General features: G+C 43.8%; 1 protein-coding gene across 3 annotated transcripts in view; it reads right to left on the bottom strand.

The window, feature by feature from the left end:
- LEXM (lymphocyte expansion molecule) overlaps positions 1 to 25,396 on the bottom strand; it is a 48,490-nt gene that overhangs the window by 13,420 nt on the left and 9,674 nt on the right. For 2 of the 3 annotated variants that reach the window (XM_033915372.1, XM_033915371.1), the window contains 5 exons: positions 17,985 to 18,077; positions 17,760 to 17,867; positions 16,371 to 16,493; positions 11,759 to 11,884; positions 7,054 to 7,197 (listed from right to left, as the gene is read on the bottom strand). In XM_033915372.1, the coding sequence (XP_033771263.1) occupies positions 7,054 to 7,197; positions 11,759 to 11,884; positions 16,371 to 16,493; positions 17,760 to 17,867; positions 17,985 to 18,020 (537 nt within the window). In that variant the 5' untranslated portion in view covers positions 18,021 to 18,077. Of the gene's footprint in view, positions 1 to 7,053; positions 7,198 to 11,758; positions 11,885 to 16,370; positions 16,494 to 17,759; positions 17,934 to 17,984; positions 18,078 to 25,396 lie in introns of all 3 variants that reach the window. The other variant, XM_033915370.1, reaches the window with a different exon arrangement.

Consider the following 25,396-nt stretch of genomic DNA (forward strand, 5'->3'; position numbering starts at 1 on the left):
AAGGTCATACAAAGCGGATTACAGATTAGCATAATCAAAAAGGAACATACAACAGGGACATTACAAAAAGTTTCTGAAGATTTGCAAGCCATTGCCAAAATTTTGCAAAGAGGGACTGTTGATTTTGCCCTTTGGTCATGCACGTCCAGGGTGGATGGGTAGGAGGGAGGGTTGGAAAATATTTTTTAATTCTTTAATTTGAGTGCAATATTTGAATATGAGTATGGGGGGTGATATATTTTTTTTGTCATGGATTACAATTTGATTGATTTTAAGTGCTTTTATAGTGTAATATGATTATAGAATATGTTGCACTTATGTATGGCTTAAAAATGAATAAAGATATATAAAAAAAAAAAAAGAACATCCCCCCCGAAACTTCATCAATGAAAATACATTAAAGTGCAGAATAAAAACTCATTTAACATTTCATAACTCCCACATCTCTCCCTCTACCAAAAGTAAAAACATTTTTCCTACAGCATTTTAAACCCCAAATCACATCAGTTCAACAAGTCAGGATCAAACATCAGGGTTTTACAACACTTTGGAATTTCTAGTACTCTCGTACTGGCCTTAATTCATCTGGCAGCCAATTCCAAACATCTGTACTGGCCCCTGCAAATGCCAGAGATCTCATTTTCACCAAGCTTAACTCTAAAGGTCCTGGAATAGCCATGAGAATATAAGAATTGCCGTACTGGGCCAGACCAAAGATCCATCTAACCTACTATCCTGCTTCTAACAGAGACCAGTCCAGGTCATAAGTACCTGGCAGAATCCCAAAGAGTAGCAAGACTCCATGCTACCAACCCCAGGGATAAGCAGTGCCTTTCCCCAGGTCTACCTTGATAATGGTCTATGGACTTTTCCTCCAGGAATTGTCCAAACCTTTTTAAAACTCGGTTTTGGTAACTGCTTTAATGACAGCTGAGGGGAGATATGATTGTTCTAATTGGGTATATCAGGGAGCCCCATTCTAATTCTTCATTTAAACCATAGGGGGCTACCGTATCCAATTGGTAGATCTACCTTTTCTCTCTAAAATTAATTATTTCTTCTATATTCCCCCCTTCCCTGCCTTGTATATTATCAATAATCCGCCATCTAATATCACTAATATGATTTGATAATATACAAGGCAGGGAAAGAAGAAATTCTTAATTTTAGAGAGCAAAGGTGGATCTACCAATTGGATACAGTAGCCCTATGGTTTAAATGAAGAATTAGAATGGGGCTCGCTGATCTAACCAATTAGAACAACTAACACAAAAACAACTAATAAATGAGGTTGTGGGATGGACAAAATTCGTTAAGCATAGGGTCTTTCGTTCAGTATAGGAAAATTTAAATGTTATAGAGAGAATTAGTACCTCCGTGCGACTTTTGAGTGAGGACGTCATTACGTATCCAATGCGTCCCACTCAGCTGTTTCGTATTGTGAGGCAACATAAAAGGGGAGTAAACCAAACCGCCGCCATCTTGATTCATTGAGAAGAGTGGTCTAGATGGAAGGCGTATAACTGTTTAGGTAACTATAACCAGCTAAGTTTAATGGATAAAGCTGTTTTAGTTACATGATTTTGTTTTTAATATATCATTGTCTTCTCATAGGGACCTGGCCTTGAAAAGGCTCTTTCCAGCGAAACATGTTGGCAAAGGTGAAGTCCCTAAACAAAGAGAGACCACAAACTGAAAGATAAATTTGAATTAAATATTTATAAAGTTAAAAATAAAGTAACAGATGTAATTATAATAGGATCCGGTGAAGACAATGCACATTAAGCTTAATGTTATGAAACTGAATTGAACGTGGAGTGGTGCATCTGAGGATCGAGTTGGCAATCTTTTATGACCCATTTCAAAAAAGGGAACAAGTTTGATGTATGGTTGTAGATGAACGATTGCTGAGTAAAGCTTATATCAACAAGGTCCAGTTAGTTTGATTACAGCTGTACATCATAGCACATTGAATGGATTTCAACTGCTGACAGGCCCCTGTTCTGAAGACAAAAGTTTTGCTGCCCTTGTGACACTGGATATCGTTAGTGGGTTGAGACAGCAAGATAAGTAAACTGACTTTTTTGTTTGGAGAAACGCTGAGGATGGCAGGCAGGGTGCGCTATGATGTACAACTGAACATCCCTGCCAGCGGCTGGATGTTTATTTAACGGAGCACAATATTTCACTTTTATGTTAACGTTCAGTGGAGTTATTTATTAAAGAGGATCTTAGTATGAGTCAACAGATCCTGGACTACCTTTGAGCAAGTATCCGATTCGCAGGTCCTCAAACTCTGCCTGAAACTGAAATCCTGTAACTGCACCTTGGATCCATTCCCATCCTATCTATTTGAGAAAATACCCACACAGGCCATCTCTTCTCTCACCATACTCATAAATTCTGCCCTATCATCGGGCCTCTTCTCCCCTGAAATGGGACGCATTGCACTGACCCCTCTACTGAAGAAAGCTGACCTAGACCCCTCCTCCCCATCCAATTATCGCCCAATAGCAAACATTCCGCTCCTAACCAAATTGCTAGAGTCCATCGTCTCCTCCCAACTCTCAGCCTACCTGGAAAGATTCTCTGTCCTCCTACCCTATCAATACGGCTTCAGACCCAACTTCAGTACCGAAACCCTCCTGGCCTCCCTAATCTCGAAGATCCAACAATTTCACTCTCACAAAAAATTTGCCGTTCTCCTTCAATTCGACCTCTCTGCTGCCTTTGACGTTGTCCACCATGACATTCTAATCTTCCTACTCTCCGAGATAGGCATTAGTTCTACAGTCCTTGATTGGTTCTCGAACTTCTTACGTTCTCGCTCTTACACCGTCACCAAACATGGTTCCTCTTCCTCCCCATGGAAACCGACTTGTGGAGTCCCACAAGGCTCCCCCCTTTCTCCCATCCTCTTCAACATTTATATGTCCTCCCTGAATCTTCTCCACCTATCCCCCCTAGAAACACTCTACACTTACGCCGACGATATCCTGGTCCTCATCGAGATCGACGCGAACCTCACCAATCTCGCAGCTAACATTTCTTCTTGCATAACCAAACTTCAATCCTGGGCTCACACTGTACAAATGAAATTGAACGAGTCCAAAACTAAACTACTTTGGCTCGGCCCTAAACTTGATCAATTACCCACTTCCATCCCACTGCCCACAGGCTCCTCTCTACAGCTGGAATTCTCTAGCAAAGTTCTGGGCATCACCATAGATTCATCATTATCCTTCAACGACCACCTCAACTCCCTGATAAAAAATGCTTTTGCAGCCTTCACATGCTGAGGAAAGTGAGATCTTGCTTCCACCAAAAACACTTTGCCGTCCTCGTACAATCCATTATCCTCTCCAGATTGGATTATTGCAATTCCATTTACCTAAGCTTAACAAAGAAAAGCCTCCACAGACTCCAACTAATCCAGAACACCGCGGCCAAACTTATCTTCTCAAAAAGTAAATTTGACCTTGTCACACCGCTCCTATCCAAACTCCACTGGCTTCCCGTTATTCCCAGGGTCTACTTTAAATGTGCCTGCCTAACCTTCAAGATCCTCCACGGTATCCTTCCTCCTTTTATCCCTCTATCCTGGAATTCCTCAAATCCAACCTCCACTAGATCCACTCAAAAATTAAAACTATCCTACCCCTCCTTAAAAGGCATCTCCCTTGTTGGTAAACTTGGCTCTTCCCTCCCTTTCAGAATCACTCAGCTCTGGAACAGTCTCCCTTCCCCTCTCCGCAATTTGAGCCCCCTTCTACCATTCCGTAAGCATCTGAAGACCTGGCTCCTCTCCAGAACGTAACCCCGTCCCGCTCCTGGCACTCTCACACCAACCTCTCTTCTCTCATACTTATATAATTCCACTGGAGTTCCGTTCCTTCCCTAACCATGTAAACCGTGTCGAGCTCCATCTGCGGAGATGATGCGGTATATAAACCCAAGATTTAGATTAGATTAGATTAGATTAGGTTGGGTTATTTTAGCAGTTTAACCAATAATCAATAAGTTAGGTTTTTGGTAAAAATATCTCTGGTGCGCTAAGGGGACATGATCGAAACATTCAAGATACTGAAGGGAATAGACTTAGTAGATAAAGACAAGATGTTCACCCTCTCCAGGGTAGGGAGAACGAGAGGGCACTCTCTAAAGTTAAAAGGGGATAGATTCCGTACAAACGTAAGGAAGTTCTTCTTCACCCAGAGAGTGGTGGAGAGCTGGAACGCTCTTCCGGAGTCTGTTATAGGAGAAAAACCCTTCAGGGATTCAAGACAAAGTTGGACAAGTTCCTGCTAAACTGGAACGTATGCAGGTGAGGCTGGACTCATTTAAAGCACTGGTCTTTGACCTAAGGGCAGCCGTGGGAGTGGATTGCTGGGCACGATGGACCACTGAGTCTGACCCTGCAGCGGCAATTCTTATGTTCTTATGTTTGCAGCAAATATCGAAAGCACGCCCCTGATGAAGCCTCAGAAAGTGAAACGGTTACGGCCTCCGTTGGGTTGAAGACAAGTTTCAGGTTTTATTTAAAATTTGATAAAAACGCTTATATAAACAAATTTCTAAGCGATTTACCATATAAAATACATATTTAGGACCTTTAAATGACAGATACACACCTAGACATACTTGAGGGTGAGGGAAAAAAAAAGGTAGAACTACAATTTTTCAAGTAAAGCACATAGAAAGGGAAAAACATTAGGGAGGGATTTAAAACCTGCCTAAAGAAATGGGTTTAACCTAAAAGAATGAATATGAAAAGAAGAGTAGGTCTTACAGAATAAGCTCATTATTTTTCAAAAGTGCATTTTTTTTCTATACATAGCTGCTGTTAAAGTGCAAATTATATATAAAAAACAAAAAATAAATATAAAATAAATAGTGTGTTTGTAGTGACATTTGCGTATTTACGAAGTTTTTTTTTTTGACCCATGATATGAACAGGTGCCCAAACAGTGTTGCTTCAACATATAGGCACTGAAGCTTCGGCTTTGAGGTCTTTTTTCCTCGTATTATTTTTCCAATTTTGCCATCTTTAGTTTCTGTGTTCATGTGTTTGGATACTTGTGATATCTAGACTGAGCACTTTCTGCTTGGGCATTTTTGCACTTACTATTGTTCATTTGGATTACCGTTATTTCCCCATATATAGGCCGCGGCCTATATATGGGTTTTGCAATCCAAACAGTGGGAGCGGCTTCCTTATATGGGGCGGCCTATCTAACGACATCGTAGATAAGCTGCCCCATTAGTAGACTTCCCCCACCCCCGTACCTTTTAAAATAATGCCGCTCCCTCACTTGCCTCCTGCTTCGTTGCGGCCGCAGTGCAGGGCAGGAGCGATCTTTTCAGCGTCCAACCGCCACCAAGCTGCTTCCTCAGTGCCTGCTTCAGTTCTCGCGGGACTCATGAGTCCCGCAAGAACTTACATAAGCATTGAGGAACCAGCGCGGTGGTGGCTGACGGCTGAAGAGATCGCTCCTGCCCTGCACCGCGGCCGCGACATTGGAGGAGGCAGGAGGCAGCTGGTGGAGGTACGATATTTACCAGAAGTTGCATCAGAGGAGAAGCTTCCGCCCACACACACGCGACTGCACGAATGCTCCAGCAGCTTTCAACAAGACCAAAACCTTAAACGCGCTGTGAAGGTAAGGGGGAGGGAGGGAGATAGATAGATTTGGATGGGTAAGGAGGAAGGGGGTCACGTGCGCTCCTTCCCTTAAATGCAGGGACAAGGCCATTCACCACTCCACGGGGCAGTGGATGGCCTTGTCCCCATACCTGCGGTGAGCACCTTTCCCCCCTCCACTACTCGCAGTTAGCCGCGGGTAACATCCACCGTGTCATTCTCTATGTAGAACTGAAACACTGATATACTGAAACATAGCAATTAGGGAATTGCTCCTCTCAAACGACTTCTCCCCTCATCTTTACTCTACAAAGAAGTCGTAGAGGGATTAGAAATGATTTCACAAGGCATGCTTTGTATGTTTTCCCTAGCACACACCCCCTCACTGCTGCCCCACCTCCCATCCCTATTTGCCTGACTCTTAGGGATTCTGATCTGTATTTCATTTCTTTGCTGCAAAATCTACTGTGAAACCTAGTGACTGAACCGTATAGCTTTCTTAATGGTTCCTAGGTATGGTGGCACCTGGTGATGGAACCGTGTAGCCTGCCACTGGTTGCTCTGTGCACTGCCAAGTAGGAGTAAAGTTAGCGGAACAGTGGCCACCTATGGTGAAAACTTTTTAATCCATTCACAGTGGCAACTAATGGTTAGAAATATTATCAGACTTATTTTCATACTTTTCAAACCTGCAGAGAAGCCAAATGAATAAGCTACACTGCTACACTATCCTTTAGAATGGCGCTTTGCTTTTGGTTTTTCCAACGCAGTAAGAGTTTTAGTGCGGAAAAACCATCACACCAAAGGTTAGTGCACTTGAAATGTTAACCTACTAAATCGGGAATTGATCCCAATGTAAAAGCAACTGTGCTGAATTTTGGCGTTTATTTTCTCATTCCCTTTACGCAGAATTGTTACTTCAGGTGAATGACAACGATGGGAGGAGGTGTCCAGAGCAGCGGCGCCCCCCCCCTTCTTCTCCACCTCTCCGCTCCTTCCATGCCCCCATGCCACACTCGCGCCCTCCCTTTCCCCCCCAATACCTCTTTAAATCTTTGGCAGCACGAGCAGCTTCTCCAGCCTGCTGCTTGTGCCACGTTGGCTTTCTCTCTGACGTTACATGCGCGTGACATCATTGCACCGCATCCACGTGCACTTGGTGGCCATCCAGATGTGGCCCTGAGCTCAAGGAAGGAGAGGAGACGAGGTTTATATGGGGGTGGGGTTAGGGGTAGGAGGGGGCATGGCCACATGTCCTCCTTTTTTAGGGTAACCCTATTTGCTATACCGTTGCCAATAAAGGGTCCTTATAAGCACTACAAACTGCTGCAATCATAAAGGAGTATAGACGAAAACAGGAAGAGAAGAGGCCATTAAATGAATTTCAATATAAACAGAGCAAGTCTACATACTGGTGCAGCAAAATAGCCATGCGAAATAGGCTTGGACCTGTCTTCTGTGAAAGTTTCATAAGGACCTCGTTTGCTGACAACACGGCTCAAGTACTCGTCCAGTAGATTCTTTAAACTGTAGGTGCCTGGTCCCAAACTGGAGCCCTAGAACCACAAAAGAAGTGATAAGAGAAGAGAGCAGTACAGTCACATAGCTTCAGAAGAACAAAAGGGGAGGAGCTACTACCGATCGAGCCCAGCAAAATGTCCAGGACCACACTTTGGTAGAGGTTCCTATGGAAATGTTCTTGGGGTTTTGTTTTGTTTTTTTTTCAATCAGCTGCAAAGTGGCAGGAGTTTGCTTCTTCATCCCCAGCGCTTTGCCTGTCCTCTATTAGCCAAGGTGGTCAGCACCAGGAAACTGTTGAAATCAAACAGCAAGTACTTCCTGTATGACGCAGGAAGTAGTTGCGCTCCAACTTCAACCCCTGCACAGTGCTGTTGACCAGAGCTGACAGAGGACAGGCTAGGGTTACCAGATTTTCCCCCAAAGGAAAATCCAGACCCATGGCCACGCCCTCAGCCCACCCCGTTCCACCTGTGTCATGCCCCGTTCCACTCCCCAGCCCTGCCCCCAGACAGCATCTGCATATGCGCGGATGTCATACAATGACATCATGCGCACATGCACGTGATGTCACCGTGTTGGGGCTGCGCATGCGCGGATACCCCTTCCCAACATGATTTTGAGGGAAGCTTTTAAGCTTCTAAGGACGGTAATGGAAATCTGTTCCTTGCCATTTTTTTTTTATCATTTTAGCCTATTTTACAAAATACTAGACTATTTAATTGTTCCCCTTCCTTTTGTTTTTGTCCTTCTCCCCCTCTTTTTCTTTATACAAATTGTATTTCTGCCCTTTTCCATCCTGTATCGGTAAGTCAATGTTTGTCAGTGCGTTTGATTGTAGCATTATTTGTAATTTGTTTTTATCGTACGCTCTTTTTATACTTTGTTTTTATATTATGTAAAACCGCTTTGAATTTTGATAAGGCGGTATATCAAATTTTTAAATAAACCTGAAACTTGGACAAAGTGCCAGGTTTTGAAAGGCCATCACGGACCCCCGGACATGTCCTCGAAAAGGAGGACATGTGCAGGGAAATCCGGACAGGCCAGGCAGAGCAATAGGAACAAAGACGTGAACTCCCAGAGCTCTGCAGCTTATTTAAGGGGGAAGAGGGCTGAAGGCTGATATAGGGGAAAGAAATGCCAGGAGGGATCTGGGAGTTGAGCCATTGTTGAGGATGGCAAAAGGGTACTCATACAGGGCTGGTAAAAAGTTCTGACGCTGGGGCTTGAAGAAGGGGGTTTGGAGCTAACAGAGGAGCTGAGGATGGGCACAGAGGCAGATACAAAGCATTGAGTATGGAAGAGGAGTTCTCAGAAGATGCTGGGCCTCAGAGAAAGGGCAGATGGCAGGGAGATGACAGAGGCAGGGGAGAACTTGGAAATGGGTCTGATGTTCAGACTGGGAGGAGGAGACTAAGGACTGATGCAGATACTGGAGATGGTGGGAGAAGGCAGAGGAGCTCAGAGTGCTGGTAGGGAGGGAGAAGACCAGATGAAAGGGGTTACAATGGAAGGAAAAAAGGAGCAAAGTGGTGAGAATGGATCTAAATGAAGAAAGAGGGTAAGAAAGAAGGGATGGAAAGGGTAAGGAGTCTGGAGGAGGTGGAAAAGGGTTGAAAGGCACTGGAAAGGAACAGATCTGAGAAGAGAGTGAATAAACTGGGTAGTAGGTAAGAGAAAAAAGGGGGCTGGATGCTAGGAGAGGTTGAATGACAATAACAGCTGAGATCTGGAGGAAGATAAATGAGGGTCCAGAGAAGCTCATGAGTAGGAGAGATGTGAAAAGAGGGAAAACAAAGACTAGAGAGGGAGGAGGAGGAATATGAGCAGCTGAGTTGAAATGTACAGAAGATAGAAATAGGAAAAGAGTGATGAAGAAGAACAATCGATGCCAGAGAGAAATGTAGAAACGAAGACAGGAGAAAGAAAGAATGAAAAGAAGATCCTGGAAAAGAACCGAGATGAAGATAACAAGTTCAAGTTCAAGTTCACTTTATTTTTGATGGATCGCCTATTTAAAACATTCTAAGCGATGTACACTTAAAAACAGATTATAAAAGAACATTCAGTCATATTAGTAAAACATTATAAAAGTAAAAACCAAAAAACACGTATTTGTTAATTAATTAAATTAAATAATACATTAAAAACAAACATGAAAAAGGGAGGAAAGGGGGGAAAAGTTACATATTTTCAATTGGTGAAAAAAACATATATTGGGAAAAAAACATAAAGTAGGGATGTAAAATTAAAAAAAAGGAAAATTATTCATTATTCATAAAAGCCTGGCTGTTAAGGGATGTAAAATAAAAAGCAGAAAAGTTATTCATTAAAAGCGTCATTAAATAAAAAAGTTTTTAAGAGTTGAGAGGAGAGACTGGGCCCAGGTGAATTAATAAAAGTAAAATGCCCACAACATATTTTATTTTCAATTGTGACTGGAATATGTCATGGCAATATGTCAGCTTTTGAAATGTGCGACCTTGATAACTTTATTTTTATATACCGCCATACCACAAACAGTTCAAAGCGGTTTACAGGGGAAGCGACTGTATACAGACAGCGACATTACAGAGAACATTCGAAGTTACATTGGCATGTTAAGGTTAGTCAAGTTTATCTGGAAGTATTTTGGAAGTACACTTCTCCCTCCGTATCCGCGGTTTCCATATCTGCAGATTCGCTTATTCATGATTTTTCGGCTGCTGACTCCGCCCCCTAATTTTCATCACTTAACCTGGCATTTCACCTTGGAAAATCGCTGTTCCCGGTGGTTCATGGAGGAAAATCGCTGCTCCTGGCGTTGTACGGAGCGAATCGCAGGTTGGATTATTCATGGTTTATTATCTTTTTCAGGTCTATTTTACCGAAAAACTGCGAATAACATGCAAAAAGTTATTCGCGGTTTTTTGGTATTCATGGATATGTTCTGCCCGCATCCCCCGCGAATACGGAAGGAGAAGTGTAAATCAAGGCTGAAGTGGGGTCAGAGAAATTTGTCAAAGAGATAAGTTTTGATTGACTTCCTAAACGTTTGGTACCAAAGTGCGTTTGAGATGAAGTTGGTTAAACATTTGTTCCATTTGCCTGCTTGGAATGATAGTGTTCTATCGAGGTATCTCTTGTAGGTGCAGCCCTTTAGGGATGGAAAAGCGAACAAGAAGGTACTGCATGTATTAGTTGTGCCTGAGAATTCGAATTGGTGAGACAGATAGGTTGGGGATGAACCTGTACAGAAGGAATTATATTTCTGTTTCTCCAGTACTGTTTTTTTTTTTTTTTTTTTTTGTAAATCTTTATTAGTTTCAATTATTAACAGTGCAATACAGTGAATTTAAACATAAACGAATCAAACAAAAGCACTTTAAATATACAAATGTGCTGTTTTGCATTCCGATTTCTTGGAGTTCCTAAATCATTTGTGGTTGCTTATTTTGCATTTGTGACGGTGACAGAAACATGATGGCTGATAAAGACCAACGGCCTCTTTTACAAAGCCGCGTTAGTGACTGCCGCTCGACAACAGCCCCGAAGCCCTTCAAACCTCTATGGGCTTCGGGGCCATTAGCGCATCGCAACTGCTAGTGCGGCTTTGCAAAAGAGGCCGCAAATGGCCCATCCACTATCTCCTCCATTCTCTAAGACAGGGGTGTCAAAGTCCTTCCTCGAGGGCCGCAATCCAGTCGGATTTTCAGGATTTCCCCAATGAATATGCATGAGATCTATTTGCATGCACTGCTTTCATTGTATGCTAATAGATCTCATGCATATTCATTGGGGAAATCCTGAAAACCCGACTGGATACGGCCCTCAAGGAGGGACTTTGACACCCCTGCTCTAAGATATCCTACATCAGTGGTTCCCAAACCTGTCCTGGGGGACCCCCAGCCAGTCAGGTTTTCAAGAAATCCCTAATGAATATGCATGAGAGAGATTTGCATATCTGTCACTTCCATTATATGCAAATCTCTCTCATGCATATTCATTAGGAATATCTTGAAAACCTGACTGGCTGGGGGGTCCCCCAGGACAGGTTTGGGAACCACTGTCCTACATGCTTGTCCCACGTTTTCTTGAATTCAGAGAGAAGTGAGTTATTCTGCTAGCATTTAGTTTCTGTGTAAAGTTATGCAGCAGTCTGACTTGTTCTGTTTTCCTAGGGCAGGGGTAGGAAACTCCAGTCCTCGAGAGCCGTATTCCAGTCGGGTTTTCAGGATTTCCCCAATGAATATGCATCAGATCTATTTGCATGCACTACTTTCAATGCATATTCATTGGAGAAATCCTGAAAACCCAACTGGAATACGGCTCTCGAGGACCGGAGTTCCCTACCCCCGTCCTAGGGTGCTGCCTTTTAAAGGTAGGATTGTTGCTATTTGAGTTTTAGAGATTAATGCTGCTTTATGACAGGTTTTCTATATATGTCTGGAGCATGTATTTTGCAGGGTTTGGTTACTGGAGTGCTGAAGGGGTCGTCCCACCCACCACCAGTTCCCACTACCTTGGAAGAGATGGTGTTAAAGGGGCCTGTCTTTATTTTTCCACCCGCAGCTCATACAATCCTAGCTAAGCCACTGGGGAGGGTATTTTACTTGCCTTTGTAAATAATTGACATTTCTTGGTTTTGGAGTCCATGATTCCTCGAGAGCTTCCAGACTGCATTGCTTTCTCCTCCAGTATCATGTAAGGATTACCGTATGTTCCAGGGCCTGGAATGCAGAACTACAAATGTATAATATAAATTAATTGAGAAAAACAATGTCCAGAGTACTCTGTGGTCATTCTATAGACACTAACCATCCCAACCCCCACTTTATCAAGCCGCGTTAGTATTTTTTTTATCATCGACTGCTGCGGTAAAAGCTCATACACTCATAGAATTCCTATGAGCATTAGAGCTTGTACCACAGCGGCCAGTGATAAAAGAACCCTAATGCGGCTTGATAAAAAGGGGAGGGGGTCACCTATTCACATATCCCAGGTCTGATTCACTCCTCCCTCTTTATTTGCGGTTTCGGCACCCACAGTTTCAACTATTTGCGTTTTTTTGTTCCAGGACCTCCCCGCCCCCCCCCCCCCCATGTGACTCGACCTTACCTGGTGGTCTAGCGGTGATGCGGGGCAGAAGCGATATCCCTACACTTCTGCCCCTTGCAGAGCCGTCATCAAAAATGGCTGCTGCGAGTTTCCATGGTCTCACGAGTCTACAACAGGAACTCAGGCAGCCATTTTCGATGATGGCTCTGCATGGGGCAGGAGTGTATGAAGATCGCTCTCGCCCCGCGTCACCGCTAGACCACCAGGAGATGCAGGAGGGAGGCAGGGGTGGGTCAGAGTCGGCCCAAAAGTTATTCTCAAATTTTCAATATTCGCGGGCCGGCTCTGCCCCTAACCACCGCGAATGCGGAGGGAGGAGTGTAGTTCATCTTAGTTATAAATATCAACAGGCTTTCAGTGACAAGTATAGGAGGGAGCAACTTACGATTCAATGTGATAATTGTGTCTCATGTTATTTAATATTATTTTATGTAAGTACCTCGAATATGTTATGTCTGATATGAATGTTTATTGGACCTTGCCTTGAACTGTAGTGATGGGGCAAGTCATAAACACATAAATGTGTATATGTCGCAAACAGCAGCTTGAATGAAATTAGAAAGCAATTTGTGGACTTCTAAAAATTCAAAAAGTAAATTGTTTGATAGCTACAATGCTCCAGTTATTCTTTTGAAATATTACATAGTGCATGCTGGGGGAACTTTTGGTCCACAGGAGACCATAAACTCTTTGGAGCAGAGACTCTTGTACCTATATAACTTGTGTAAAAATATTGCAATTGCTGTATTAAATGAGCTATGTTAACTTTGTATAGCATAATAAACTTCATCAGTATGATACAGCCATAAAATAATAGGTTATTTCCCCCATCACAAAGCTTAAGGCATTTCGCAAAGTGGTTTACTGCAGTGTCCCCTATTACTCTGTGTAATTGCATGCCCATACATTACAGGGCTTCTGACAAATGTGTCCATTAAATTGTGCCAAAAGGAACACAAGCTATCCCTTCTGTACCACAGCTAAGCTGTGGAAGGGAATGAGATCATTTCAGATTTTCATGCAATTACATAGTTGGCCTCTACATGTCACTATTGCTTCAGCCGCACACTGTCATTTGCATATACTATATGTTATTGTTCTTCATGTGTATTTATTGGGCATCTATTGATGCGGCCGATGCATTGTGTCTGGTGATCTATGATTAGAAGCGGCTGAAGTGACTGCGACCTAAAACTGGGACACACTAGAAAAGTACTAAGGTTATCAAATATTGATAGCGTCTAAGATTTAGAAATGTGCTTATTTTTAGCAAGTGTTTCTCATAAGTAATCTCACGAGACTTGAAGAAAAGAAATATCGCTGATAAAAGAGACCGTTAATACTGGCACCCCGAAGAAAAAGATCTAATCTAATCTAATCTAAACCTTAGGTTTGTATACCGCATTATCTCTACATTCGTAAAGCTCGACACGGTTAACAAGAGTTAGGGTAGAAAGGAACTCCAATATAGGGAAGAGGAAAAATGAAGAGAAAATTTAGGACTAGATTAACCAGAGAGGGAGGAGGAGTTACATTTTTGAGAATAGCCAGGTTTTCAGATGTTTACGGAAGAGTTGGAGGGAGCTCAGATTCCTAAGAGGGGAGGGGAGGTGAGGTTGTTCCAGAGCTCAGCGATTCTGAAGGGGAGGGAAGAACCTAGTTTTCCTACATGGGAAATGCCGCCTTTTAGAGAGGGAAAGGAAAGTTTCAGTTTTTGGGTGGATCTGGCGGAATTGGGATTAGAGGAGTTCCAAGAAAGAGGAATGAAGGGAGGGAATAACCTGATATGTTATTGATATTAATTCAATTTAAAAGAAGTAAATATTTATTGTTTTAGAAATTGTTGGGAGTTTGAAGAAGATAAAAGATAATATCATTAAAATATTAAGTTGATAAGTTGATAAAAAAAGAATAAAGAAAAAATAAATATAAATAGCTTTTTTTTTTTTAAAAAAAAAGGGAGGTTTTGGGGTCGGCGGTGGTCTCCGACCCCAGGAGCGCTTTTTGGTTTCTATGATGTCGTCTCTCCAAAACCTAAAGGCCTTTCAGCCTTCTTGGCTAGAGCTATATTACTTGGTAAAAAGGCTATACTAATAAAGTGGCTGGCTAGCGATGCCCCGACTTACAGTCCATGGAAATCATTGATGATCATCCAGGCCTCCTTGGAATGTAGACATTTCATTGATCTCGAATCGGGACTGGGGCGCAGATTTACTGTGATTTGGGAGCGATTCTGGATGACCCTTACCTCGGTGGCCCGGAATAGATTTTTGAACTCATAATTTATTTATTCTGCACTTTCTTCTCTCCAGGGATTTTCTGTTTGGGTTTTTGTTGGGGGGTGGGGGGTTGGGAGGGGCGATTTGGATATTGTGCAAATATGTCTGTATTCTGCATTCTTTTTACTATGGTGGTTGTTGTTTTCTGCACGTTGAAATTGAATAAACACATTTAAACATAAAAAAGGGAGGCTGGTGGCTGGTGGTTGGAAGCCAATGATTACAAATAAGAGCAACTAAAAAGTGGAATACTAACAGCCTTTGATGGAGATGCTCTAACTCAGGCTATTCCTCCACCTAGTGAATAGATAAAAATAAAGAAGATAGTTTAAAGGACATTCTGGGGTGGCTTTCATGGTATTTTTCTCAATGGAACAGTAATTTAGGGCTCCTTTTACAAAAGGTGCGCTAGCGTTTTTTAGCGCACGCACCGAAATAGTGTGCGCTACACGAAAAATGACCGCCTGCTCAAGAGGAGGCGGTAGCGGTCAATGCGCATGCTTTTCCGTGCGTTAAGGCCCTCACACACCTTTGTAAAAGGAGCCCTTAGTGTGTAGTGGTTATTCCATTGCGAGTGAATTGCAATACTGTCCTTCATGTGGCCGGGCATCGCTCCTGAATCTGGAAATGCTGCTCAGTGAAATCCAATGAAGCTGCGACTAAGTTCTTAAGTACAAATCATACTTAAGTCGGGCGTCTGTAACTCGGGGACCGGCTGTACTTGACTCACACATGAGAAGAGTTGCCATACTGGGTCAGACCGAAGGTCCCTCAAGCCCACCATCCTGTTTCCAACAGTGGCTTACCTAGGTCACAAGTGCCTGGCAGAAGCCCAAAGAGTAGCAACATTCTAGAACTGAGATTGTGATGTCATAATGCCTCATTCCGCCAATGTCTACGAGCTAACCTCATCAGTGATGTCACAATGGCTTGATTATTTCTATACAGGCAGTCCCCGGGTTAAGAGCGAGTTACGTTTTTAAAGCTGTTCTTAAGCCGGATTTGTATGTAACTCAGAACCTGTAGATTTTAAGATTCTTGCTGCTTCCCTCTGCTCCCAGCGGACAAAAGGGCCAATTGTCCGTGTTCCCTCTAAGATACAGCTTGCACAACCACACACTGTGCTTAATGTGGCCAGGCATTATTCCTGAATCTGCTGCAGGAAAAGTGTAGGAGTCTCTGCCACTGGAAATACTGCTCAGTGAAGTCAAAAGAAGCCGCAACCGCGTTCTTAAGTATGAGTCGTACTTAAGTCGGGCATGTGTAACTCGGGGACTGCCTATATATACTATATGCAGGTACATTTTTCTGCCCCTAATGGACTCACAATCTAAGTCCTGTACCTTGGGCAATGGAGGGTTAAGTGGCTTGCCCAGGGTCACAAGGGGCTGCAGTGGGCACTGAACCCGGTTCCTCAAGATTACAGTCACACTGCATATACCATTAGGCTACTCCTTCACTCCAACCTTGCACGAAAACGTGCACGCAAGATTACAGAATGAAGGGGCTAGTGCTGTTGAAAAATCATCGATAAGTTCTTCTGAATCTGTAGGTTGTAAATCAGGCTGTACCGTCCCCCCTGAAGGCCTCCACCCCACCCCTGAAGGCCTGCCTGTCCCCCCTGTAAATGGACACTTTCCCTCTCCTTTCCAGTTACCCTGTTCCTCTCTCCTTGAACTTCTCTTTTGAATATTGCATTTCCTTTCTGCTCTGAATCTGTATCTTAACCATTCAAAAGGCGATAAAAGGCAACCAAAAAAAAAAACCAAAAATACATTCACACCACTAACATAAGTGCAATGTGAACAACTGCCCTTGGTCAGATCACACACCTGATAAGGTTCTCTAAACCTCTCTTCTCCAGCACTACACAGCCCTCGAATGCTAGAAGGTCTCGTCTTCTGCAGCTCCAGGAAATCCTTGAACTCATATTTTCCTGGACCCATCTTCTCTTTCTGGTTCACAAAAGAAAGATTTTTCACGTTGCAATAATATTCTGTTACACAGAGCACATGCACTGTTACAATATTCACTTCATTCCTTTTCAGAAAGTGTCATCCTAGTAGCCCTGCAGGAAGTTGGGGAGCCAGGCTGGTGCAGGTACAAGATCCTTTAGCTGAAATTCCGAAAACCGAAAAGCTCCGAAAACCGAAATTTTGACATTTCATTTATGTTTGAAGGTACTGTTCCAGTCCCATAGTTTGGAACATGTTTGTGTTTGAAGTGTTTAATGTTTGCCTTATTTTGAAATTAAAAAAAAAAAAAAAGTCCGGTAGCAATTTTATGGTCTTCTGGTCTGTCTTTTTCTGACTTAACATTTACCATTTCAAAATCTGAAAAATCCCAAAAATCAAAATGTGCCTGGTCCCGAGGATTTTGGATAAAGGATCTTGTACCAACAGGCTTTAATTTCCCAGAAACCAACCAAGTCAGTACCAGAAGGCTGGTAGTAGCTAGGTCCTGACCCATAGGTCCAAAGGGATCTGTGGTGAGAGGGGAAAGTCTCATTGGCTTTGGTAGCTGTTTGGGTGGGGCGGAGGGGGGGGGGGGAGAAGACTCACCAGCTATAACATAACATGACATATTTATTTGTATACCGCAATACCTTCCAAGCGATTCACAATTCAAAAAGACTAAACAGATTCAGGAAATTACATATCTTAATCTTACAAAAATTTCCCCCATGAATATGCATGAGATCTATTAGCATACAATGAAAGCAGTGCGCGCAAATAGATCTCATGCACATTCATTGGGGAAATCCTGAAAACCCGACTGGATTGCGGCCCTCAAGGAGGGACTTTTGACACCCCTGTTAGTAAATGAAGCAGAACATTCCAACATGTAAGAGTCAAATCAGGTTGTTGGTTTTTTTCACTCCATTAGTGATGTACACAATGGGTCCTTTTATCAAGCTGCAGTAGGGGTTTTAACGTGCGTAATACCGTGCGTGCCCTGCTAGCCGCTAACGCCTGCATTGAGCAGACGTTAGTTTTTTAGCCGGCCGCGGGGGGGTTAGCGGGTGATGAAATGTCCGACGCGCTAATCCCGCTAGCGTGGCTTGATAAAAGGACCCCAATGTGTCAGGGGCGGCATTTCCATCCTCAAATACAAACTGTGTTTGCATGAAGTTAAAACTCTTTTCCTAAAACAGGCTGCTAGTACACCTTGCAAATCTTGTCCAAGTGTTTTCATCGCACTATAAATCCCTAAGAGCTTACCAGAATCTGTTGTTTTTTCCACATCTCCCGGTACGATGCGTAGGCCAACTGTACCGATTTCATAGATTCCTCGTCCCTCCTTTTCTCCATCTGCAGGCCGATCCCCTTCTGTGGAACACAACATATAAAATCTCCCGTGGCAACATTGTATAACCCAGGAGCGAAACATTTCTCCTTAATAAAGAGAAGAAGAAAAAAAAAAAGAAAGAGGAGTCAAAATCTTGCCTTTCTTTCGTAACATTTGCATTGCCAAGAAAGCATTGGATAATGGAAATAAAAACGCAGCCATGCTCGACTGGTGGCTTAGGCCCGGGAGCCCTATGAGTGGGAAAAACAGAAGAAAACAGACAAAATGGTGAATAATCAACACAGCTATAAAAAAAAAAAACAAATTCAGAATTTGTTTGCGCTATGTATGCTATACACATTCGTATACAAGAGAGATATAGGACCAGTTTACTTTTCTCACACTTTTCCACATAATGTGTCCGACACAAAGGCAACTTGCGTTAGAAGCATTCCCATATCGAAATGGCAACCTTTAAAGGTCAGGAGAGGCTCAGAGGTTTAGATTCAAACAGTTTTACTGATGCAAACATCATCAAATACAATAAATACAACATCAAAGCCCATCAATAATGCATCAATTTTATAATATAATATACATAATAAAAGACTAATTCCAATTTCAATAAACCCCCATTTTATCTATATGTGTTTGAACCCACACCGTCCCTCTTCACACCCACCCCTCCCCACCCAATAGTACCTTCTACCCAATGATACTCTCTTCATTTAACTAAATATAAACCCCAATTAAGAGATCCAACTTAAAATGGCACTACGGCCCTTAGGATGTAAATCTTGCAAATATGAATCCCAGATTTGTATAAATAACATCTTTCGTTTTCTTACCATTCCTGCATCTCTAGCTTCCCAAATGGCCAACTGATGTAATTGGTTCCGCCAATGCCAAAACCTCAGAGGATCAGGGATCGTCCAATATTGTAATATACATTTTCTAGCCAAGAGACTCATTTTCCTACACAACACCCTATTTCCTTTAGGTAAATGGCCAAGAGCTTCTGGCAAATCCAAAATAAAGAAAGAAGGAGAACAGCACAATGATCTACCAATTATTTTTGACATATAATTTATTATTCGCTTCCAAATGCCATTAGAGAATGGGCCCATGCAGAGGTGGGGAAGCTCGCTTTGTCTAGGCTGCAATGGGGTGTGTGATGGGTGGAAAAAGGGCCTGGTCTGGGTAGGACAATGATACAGACCTACGTTCACTTTTTCATAGCCATGGCTGCATGGAGAAACCTGGACATGGGAATTTAAACCTGCTCTAAGGCATAATTAAATGTCTTTTGTAGGGGCAGATGTAAGGGGTTCCCTTTAGTAAAATCTGGACCCCCTAGACCCGCCCCCAGTTCCACCCATCCCCGCCCTGTTATGCCCCAGTCCTGCCCCCAATCCGGCCCCATCCAAGCCCTGCCCCCCCCTGCATGCTCTCATTGGGCAGGAGGGCGTCCGCGCCTGCACGGAGACCCTCCTGCCCGACGCAAATTCGAGGAAGTTTTTTAAAACCTGGACAAAGTACCGGGTTTTGAAAAGTCGTCATGTCCAGGAACTCTGGACGTCTGGTAAGGCCTTAAGGCCAGCAATCCCCCATCCCCTCTAAACAAACACACACATTCCATTCCTGATGCCAGCCTTGAGAATCCTTCCTCATCTCTGATGGCGATATAACCGCTAGAAGTCTTAGTGGCCAGTTTTAAGACCCCGCAGACACAAGGTGGGAGTGGGCATCGCTTCTGCCCTCTTAAGACACTATGAGACCCTGGTAAGGCCAAGGACTGAGTCAGGAGGTAAGAGAAGAGGGCTTGCAGCCCAACATCAATTTGGGGGGCACTGAGTCCCAAGGAGGGGGGCAGCGGGTGAGGCTGCAAAGTGTTGGGCTGATGCCCACATGTGGGGGGCTGTCGGTGTGGTGATAGCATTGTTGGGGGGGGTCAGGTGATAGGGGTTTCACTGTGCTGTCAAGGACTGGGATATGGAGAGACCTGCTTTTGGATGGAGACCACCTATGGGGGGGAATCAGTGCCCTTTGCAGAGGGTGCTGGGAATTTAGAAAGCTGCTCCTATGATTATATGGGGTGGGGGAGTACATTTGTTTCCCCTATGTCCAGCTGCCTGCATTCAGTGCTCCCTGGAAGCAGGGAGTCTTGGATATGCCGTTCTTCTATTTTATAAAAAGCCTTTACATTTGCAGAGCCTCTTGTCAAAGTGTGAGAATCCCACATATCTTGACTTGGACACTGGTGTTCCCCTCTGCCCCGCCTTTCTAAAATACACCCACAAAATTAAATCAAAAAAAAAAAAAGGGGCGGCGATAACCATCCAAATTAAAACAATTCTTGGCGTTCTTAAATGTAAACATCAAAAATGCCCACTTGATCATAATCAAATTCAAATTCAAATCTGCACCCACATCTAAATCTAAAGGAGGGAGAGGACATCATAGTGAATCGTGGATCAGCTCAAAGAATCTCTTACGAACACAAAGCCATTCCAGATCTCCACTCCATCGACCTAGCCGCCTCCACCTGGCGCTCTGGGATCCACCTCCCTAACAGCAAAAGACCATAACATAACATAACTTTATTTTTCTATACCACCTTAATCAAAATAATTCTAGGCGGTTTCCACAAAAGAGAAAAACTGGACAATCAGTGAAATGCAAAATAATAATGATAAGAATACAGCCTATTATTTAAAAAGACATTAAAATTTAAACTGATACAGTAAAATTATTGTTCGCAACCTCGGAGTGATACTAGACGGCCACCTATCCCTCTCAGCCCACATCTCTCAAGTGGTCTCCACGTCTTACTACTACCACCTTCACCAGCTCCGAAAAATCAAACCTTACCTTTCAAAATCAGATCTGGTCCAGCTCCTCTATGCCTGCGTGTTCTCGAGGATGGACTACTGCAATGCTATCTTCAACGGACTCACCTCGAACGATCCGAAACACCCTTCAACGGAATCCGCCTCCTACACAATCTCAACTTCCGTCACCCCATTACTCAAGCCCTGCGTGATGCGCACTGGTTACCAGTCAACAGACGTTGTGCCTTCAAAGCCCTAGTAATAGCACATAAAAGATTCCACCACAAAACCCCCAATCTACACAGCAGCCAAACTACAACCATACTTTCCCCATCGCTCCCTCCGCTCTGACTCGGAGGGACGACTCTGTATCCCCGCAGGAAGATCTCTCAGGCTAGAAACAGCAAGCAAACGCTCATACATCCTCGCCTGTGGAACCAACTACATACTCAGATCAGGTCATTGGACTCGCTAATGGCCTTTCGGAGAGCGACCTTCCCTTTTACCAAAGATATTGGCTCCTTCTAAACTGACCCCTTTGAAAGCTTCTATCTGCATCCTCTCACCCACATATAGTTAGGAAATTGTTTCCTTGTATGCTTCCATCAGTATCCCCTCTTCCTTTTTAATACTTTTGTCCTCTGTGGACCCCGTCTTTAACTTCATGTCCTCCTCCTACACTGTGAATGTCAATTTGTAACCCGTTCTGAGCTATTGGGAGGACAGAATAGAAATCTAAATAAATAAATAAATCCTGCTAAAACAGGCTCTGATCATTTGTCCAATTCCTCCTTTCTAAAATGCCACTCCATGTCTGTCGTCAATCAGTCAGCTTTCGTGCTGGTTGCTATACAGCCAGGCAACCCCACTGCCAGCCAATTTATTCTTTGGGTTGCTGGAAGGAGCTTCTCCTAAACACAAACACACACACAGAGGACGGGTGCTGGATTTACCTATAAGCTGAATAAGGTATAGTTTAGGGCCTCACAAAAGTTCAGAATTTTTGGTGGGGCTCTGAAAATTTTATGTGGCTTTTTATCAGCCTTATTTACCGTATTTTTCGCTCCATAAGATACACTTTTTTCCCCCAAAAAAGTGGGTGGAAATTAAGATGCATCTTATGGAGCAAATATACCCCTTACTCCCCCCCACCCCGTACCTTTTTTTAATTCCGCTGGTCCAGTCAAGCAGACACACCCTCCCCCGTACCTTTTTTAAATTTCAGCGGTTTCTCCTACCACTCCTTCGCTGGACGGATGCCTCTATGTCTTGTGGCAGCGGCTGAGCGGCGCACAAGGCAGGCGCGAGATTTTCACGCTCCTGCCTGGTCCCGCGCCGCTCCCTGAATGGCTGCCGTCAGTTCTTGCGATTGGCCACCGTGAGAACAGGCTACTGGGCTTGATGGACCATTGGTCTGACCCAGTAAGGCTGTTCTTGTGTTCTTAGGACACTGAGGATGAAGGGTGCCAAAATCCCAGTTCGGCATCTATCCCTTTAAAAGTCTGAAGGTAGACCAGACTGGGACTTCAGTACCCTGAGCTAGGGCCTCATCTGGTTCATAGGTGGAGTGAGCCCTGAGGAAATAAGGCTTTGGGAGAGGACATCTGAAGTACACTGAGGAAGCTCGAAAGAGGGACTGATGATCCATTTTGCTGAGATAAGGACATGAGCTGTCCAGGCAGTAACAAACTGGGGGCACAAAATTAAGGCCTGAGGAGAAGTTGAGGATGGGGGAAACCTAGCTGAAGGAGATGGGGATTGCTTTGGAGGGGTCAATGAGGGAGCAGAGGAAGTAGCGATAAGGCCAAGGATTGAGTAGTAGTAGGGATACCAGATGTCTGGGAAACCCGGACATGTCCTCTTTTTAGAGGACTGTTCAGGTGCTCGGATGAACTTTCCAAAACCTGGCAGTATGTTCTGGGTTTTGGAAAGCCCCGAACTCCGGCCGCATCTGGAGGGCCTCCGAGCATGTGTGGATGATGTCGCACGCTTCCGCACATGCTCAGAGGCCCCTCAAGACATGACCTGGAGGTTGAGGAAGAAGAGACGAGGCTTTGTGACAGCAGGGCTGGGGGCAGAATGGGGCTAGAGGCGGAATAAGGCAGACGGGACGGGTCCTTGTGTCCATGTTTTTACGTCGCTAAATATGGCAACCCTAAGTAGTGGTGGAAGAGGAAAAGAAAAATCTGGGGATTGAGCAGCCTCATGCAAGACAGACAGACAGACAGACACACAAGTAAAGAACTCATTGTAAATTTTGTGCATGGGGCACACTGTCCCAACCTTACAAGGAAGGAACACTCAAATCCTGTCTTTTAGATTTTAAATAGAAATAATGCCGTATTGCAGGGGTAGGCAAACTCTTTGGCCTCAGGACACCATGGTGTTGTTTCAAGGGGCTGAGTGAAGAAGCAGGGAGAGGACCCTGTCTAATCATCAACTCCTTACACTTACTTATAATGTTTACAATGGAGCCAGCACTCGTTGGATCGCTGGCTGGATAAAATAACCATGTAAGTGTAACTGGATGTTCAGCAGACAACCACTGCCTGTTGGGCTCCATAGCAATAAAGAAACCCTAATAAATAAATAAAATAATACATTTTAACACTGTAGGCACTTTTCATTCCTCCTTTTCTGTGGGTAAACAACTGTTTAGCTGTGGAAAAGCCTTATTAAAGGGACCAACGTATTGTAAATTTATGAGCGTCGGAGCTTTCACTGCTGTGGCCGGCGATAAAAAGAACGCTTTAACCCGGTTTCATAAAAGTGGAGGGCGAGTGCATCGTAATGAAGTTGACGTGAAATGTGGTACATATTTCCCACCGCACCACAACACTACCTTGTGAAAATGCATTGTTGCTATGGGATACGCGCAGAAGCAGACGATTGTAAACAGTCTCTGTATTAAAATGGTTTTCACCGAATTCTGACAGAGAACTTGGTACTAATAAGAGGTTTCAGCAGTCGAGGATTGTTGAAAGGGTTCCCACAGAAAGGTTGGAACAAAAACGGCCTCGACGTGCTGCTGCGTAAGATCCGAGCAACAGGCACCGAAGACAATCACGCTCGATTCGCACACGAGTACACTGACGCTGTACGTGGTCTTATCCCGAACCAGGAGGATATGCTGCAAACACACCAAACAATTTGCCAAATAGCAAGAGAAGAAGGAATACGCCAGACAGCTGTGTTTAGGATAATTCACAATGATCTGAAATTAAAGTGTCTTAAAAAGCATCGTGCCCAAGAGTTAACTTTACACAACAAAGACACACCTGAAACGGTGCAAGCAGCCTTTGACCAAGTACCCAGAGCACAGCGTGAGCTTCATCTGGTTTACAGATGAAAAGATGTTTACAGTAGCTCCACCGATCAACACACAGAATGAACATAAGAACATAAGAAGCGCCATCTCCGGATCAGACCTTCGGTCCATCAAGTCCGGCGATCCGCACACGCGGAGGCCCTGCCAGGTATACACCTGGTTTATTTTATAGCCAACCATACTTTATATGCCTCTCTCAAGGAGATATGCATCTAGTTTGCTTTTGAAGCCTAGGACTGTCGATTCTGCAATAATCTCCCCTGGGAGAGTATTCCAGATGCCAACCACTCTCTGTGTGAAGCAGAACTTTCTGGCATTAGTCCTGAACTATGTACCTTCAACAATACCGAAGTGAGAGGTTAATGCCAAACGCCTACTACGGACCCGCCCAACCTTCAGCCAATCAGTTATGATCCTGGTCGCAATCTCAAAATTCACAAATCTGTCCTTCATCAATCCTGGGATTAAGATCAACGGCGCATACGACCGGGATGTCCTCTTGACATAGAAGCTGTAGTCGCATGTCGGGAGACTACTTTATCTTCCAACAGGACAATGCCCCAGCATGTCGGGCAAAGGACACCGTAGAACTGCTATATCGGGAGTCCCCAGACTTCATTGGTCCAGACCTCTGGACTGCGAATTCACCAGACCTACACTCAGTTGACTACTGGATCTCGGGGCTGATACAAGGATGCGTCTACCAGACAGCGATGCCCGACGTCAAAGACTTTAAACAGTGCCTCATCTCTGTTTGTGCTGAGCTGGAGCACTGTGCCACTGACAAGTCCATAGATCAGTGGCGGCCAAGGCTGAGGGCTTGCCTTCGCGCAAAGGGAGCGCACTTCGAACATCTGCTTAATCGAAACATTACTTTTGGCCTTACATTTTTCTGCATGAAACACCATAAAACTTTTTGATGTGTTTTTACTCAGTTCACAATTCATTTTTCAGAAGGTAGTGTTGTGGTGGGAAATATTTACATCAACTTCATTCAGGACATGACGCACTAAATTTCATAAGAATCAATTGAGTTCTGTGGAAGATACGACAAAAAAAACATTTTGGTGTGAGTTTTTTTTCAATTCAAAGTGTATATATATATATATATATACATACTATATTTTTATTAATATAACTTTCAAACATTCTCTGAAATGTCTGTTTGCAGAGGAAATGCCCTACCAAACTAATCAAAAGACCACTGAAAGACAGTGCAACTCCTGATAAACCCCCAAAAGAAATTACACAACTATTTTTGTAACACAGACCGAGACCAGGGCTGACAGATTTCAAGGAGGTGTAGGGCTAGCCCTGTTTTACCTTTTGGAGGCTTGAGGCCTGACTTAGGCCATGAACCATCTTCTCTCCAGGAGCATTATGGACTTGTTTACAAAATGTGTGTGTTCAC

This window comes from Geotrypetes seraphini, chromosome 12 (assembly GCF_902459505.1).
Source record: "Geotrypetes seraphini chromosome 12, aGeoSer1.1, whole genome shotgun sequence".
Taxonomy (NCBI): domain Eukaryota; kingdom Metazoa; phylum Chordata; class Amphibia; order Gymnophiona; family Dermophiidae; genus Geotrypetes; species Geotrypetes seraphini.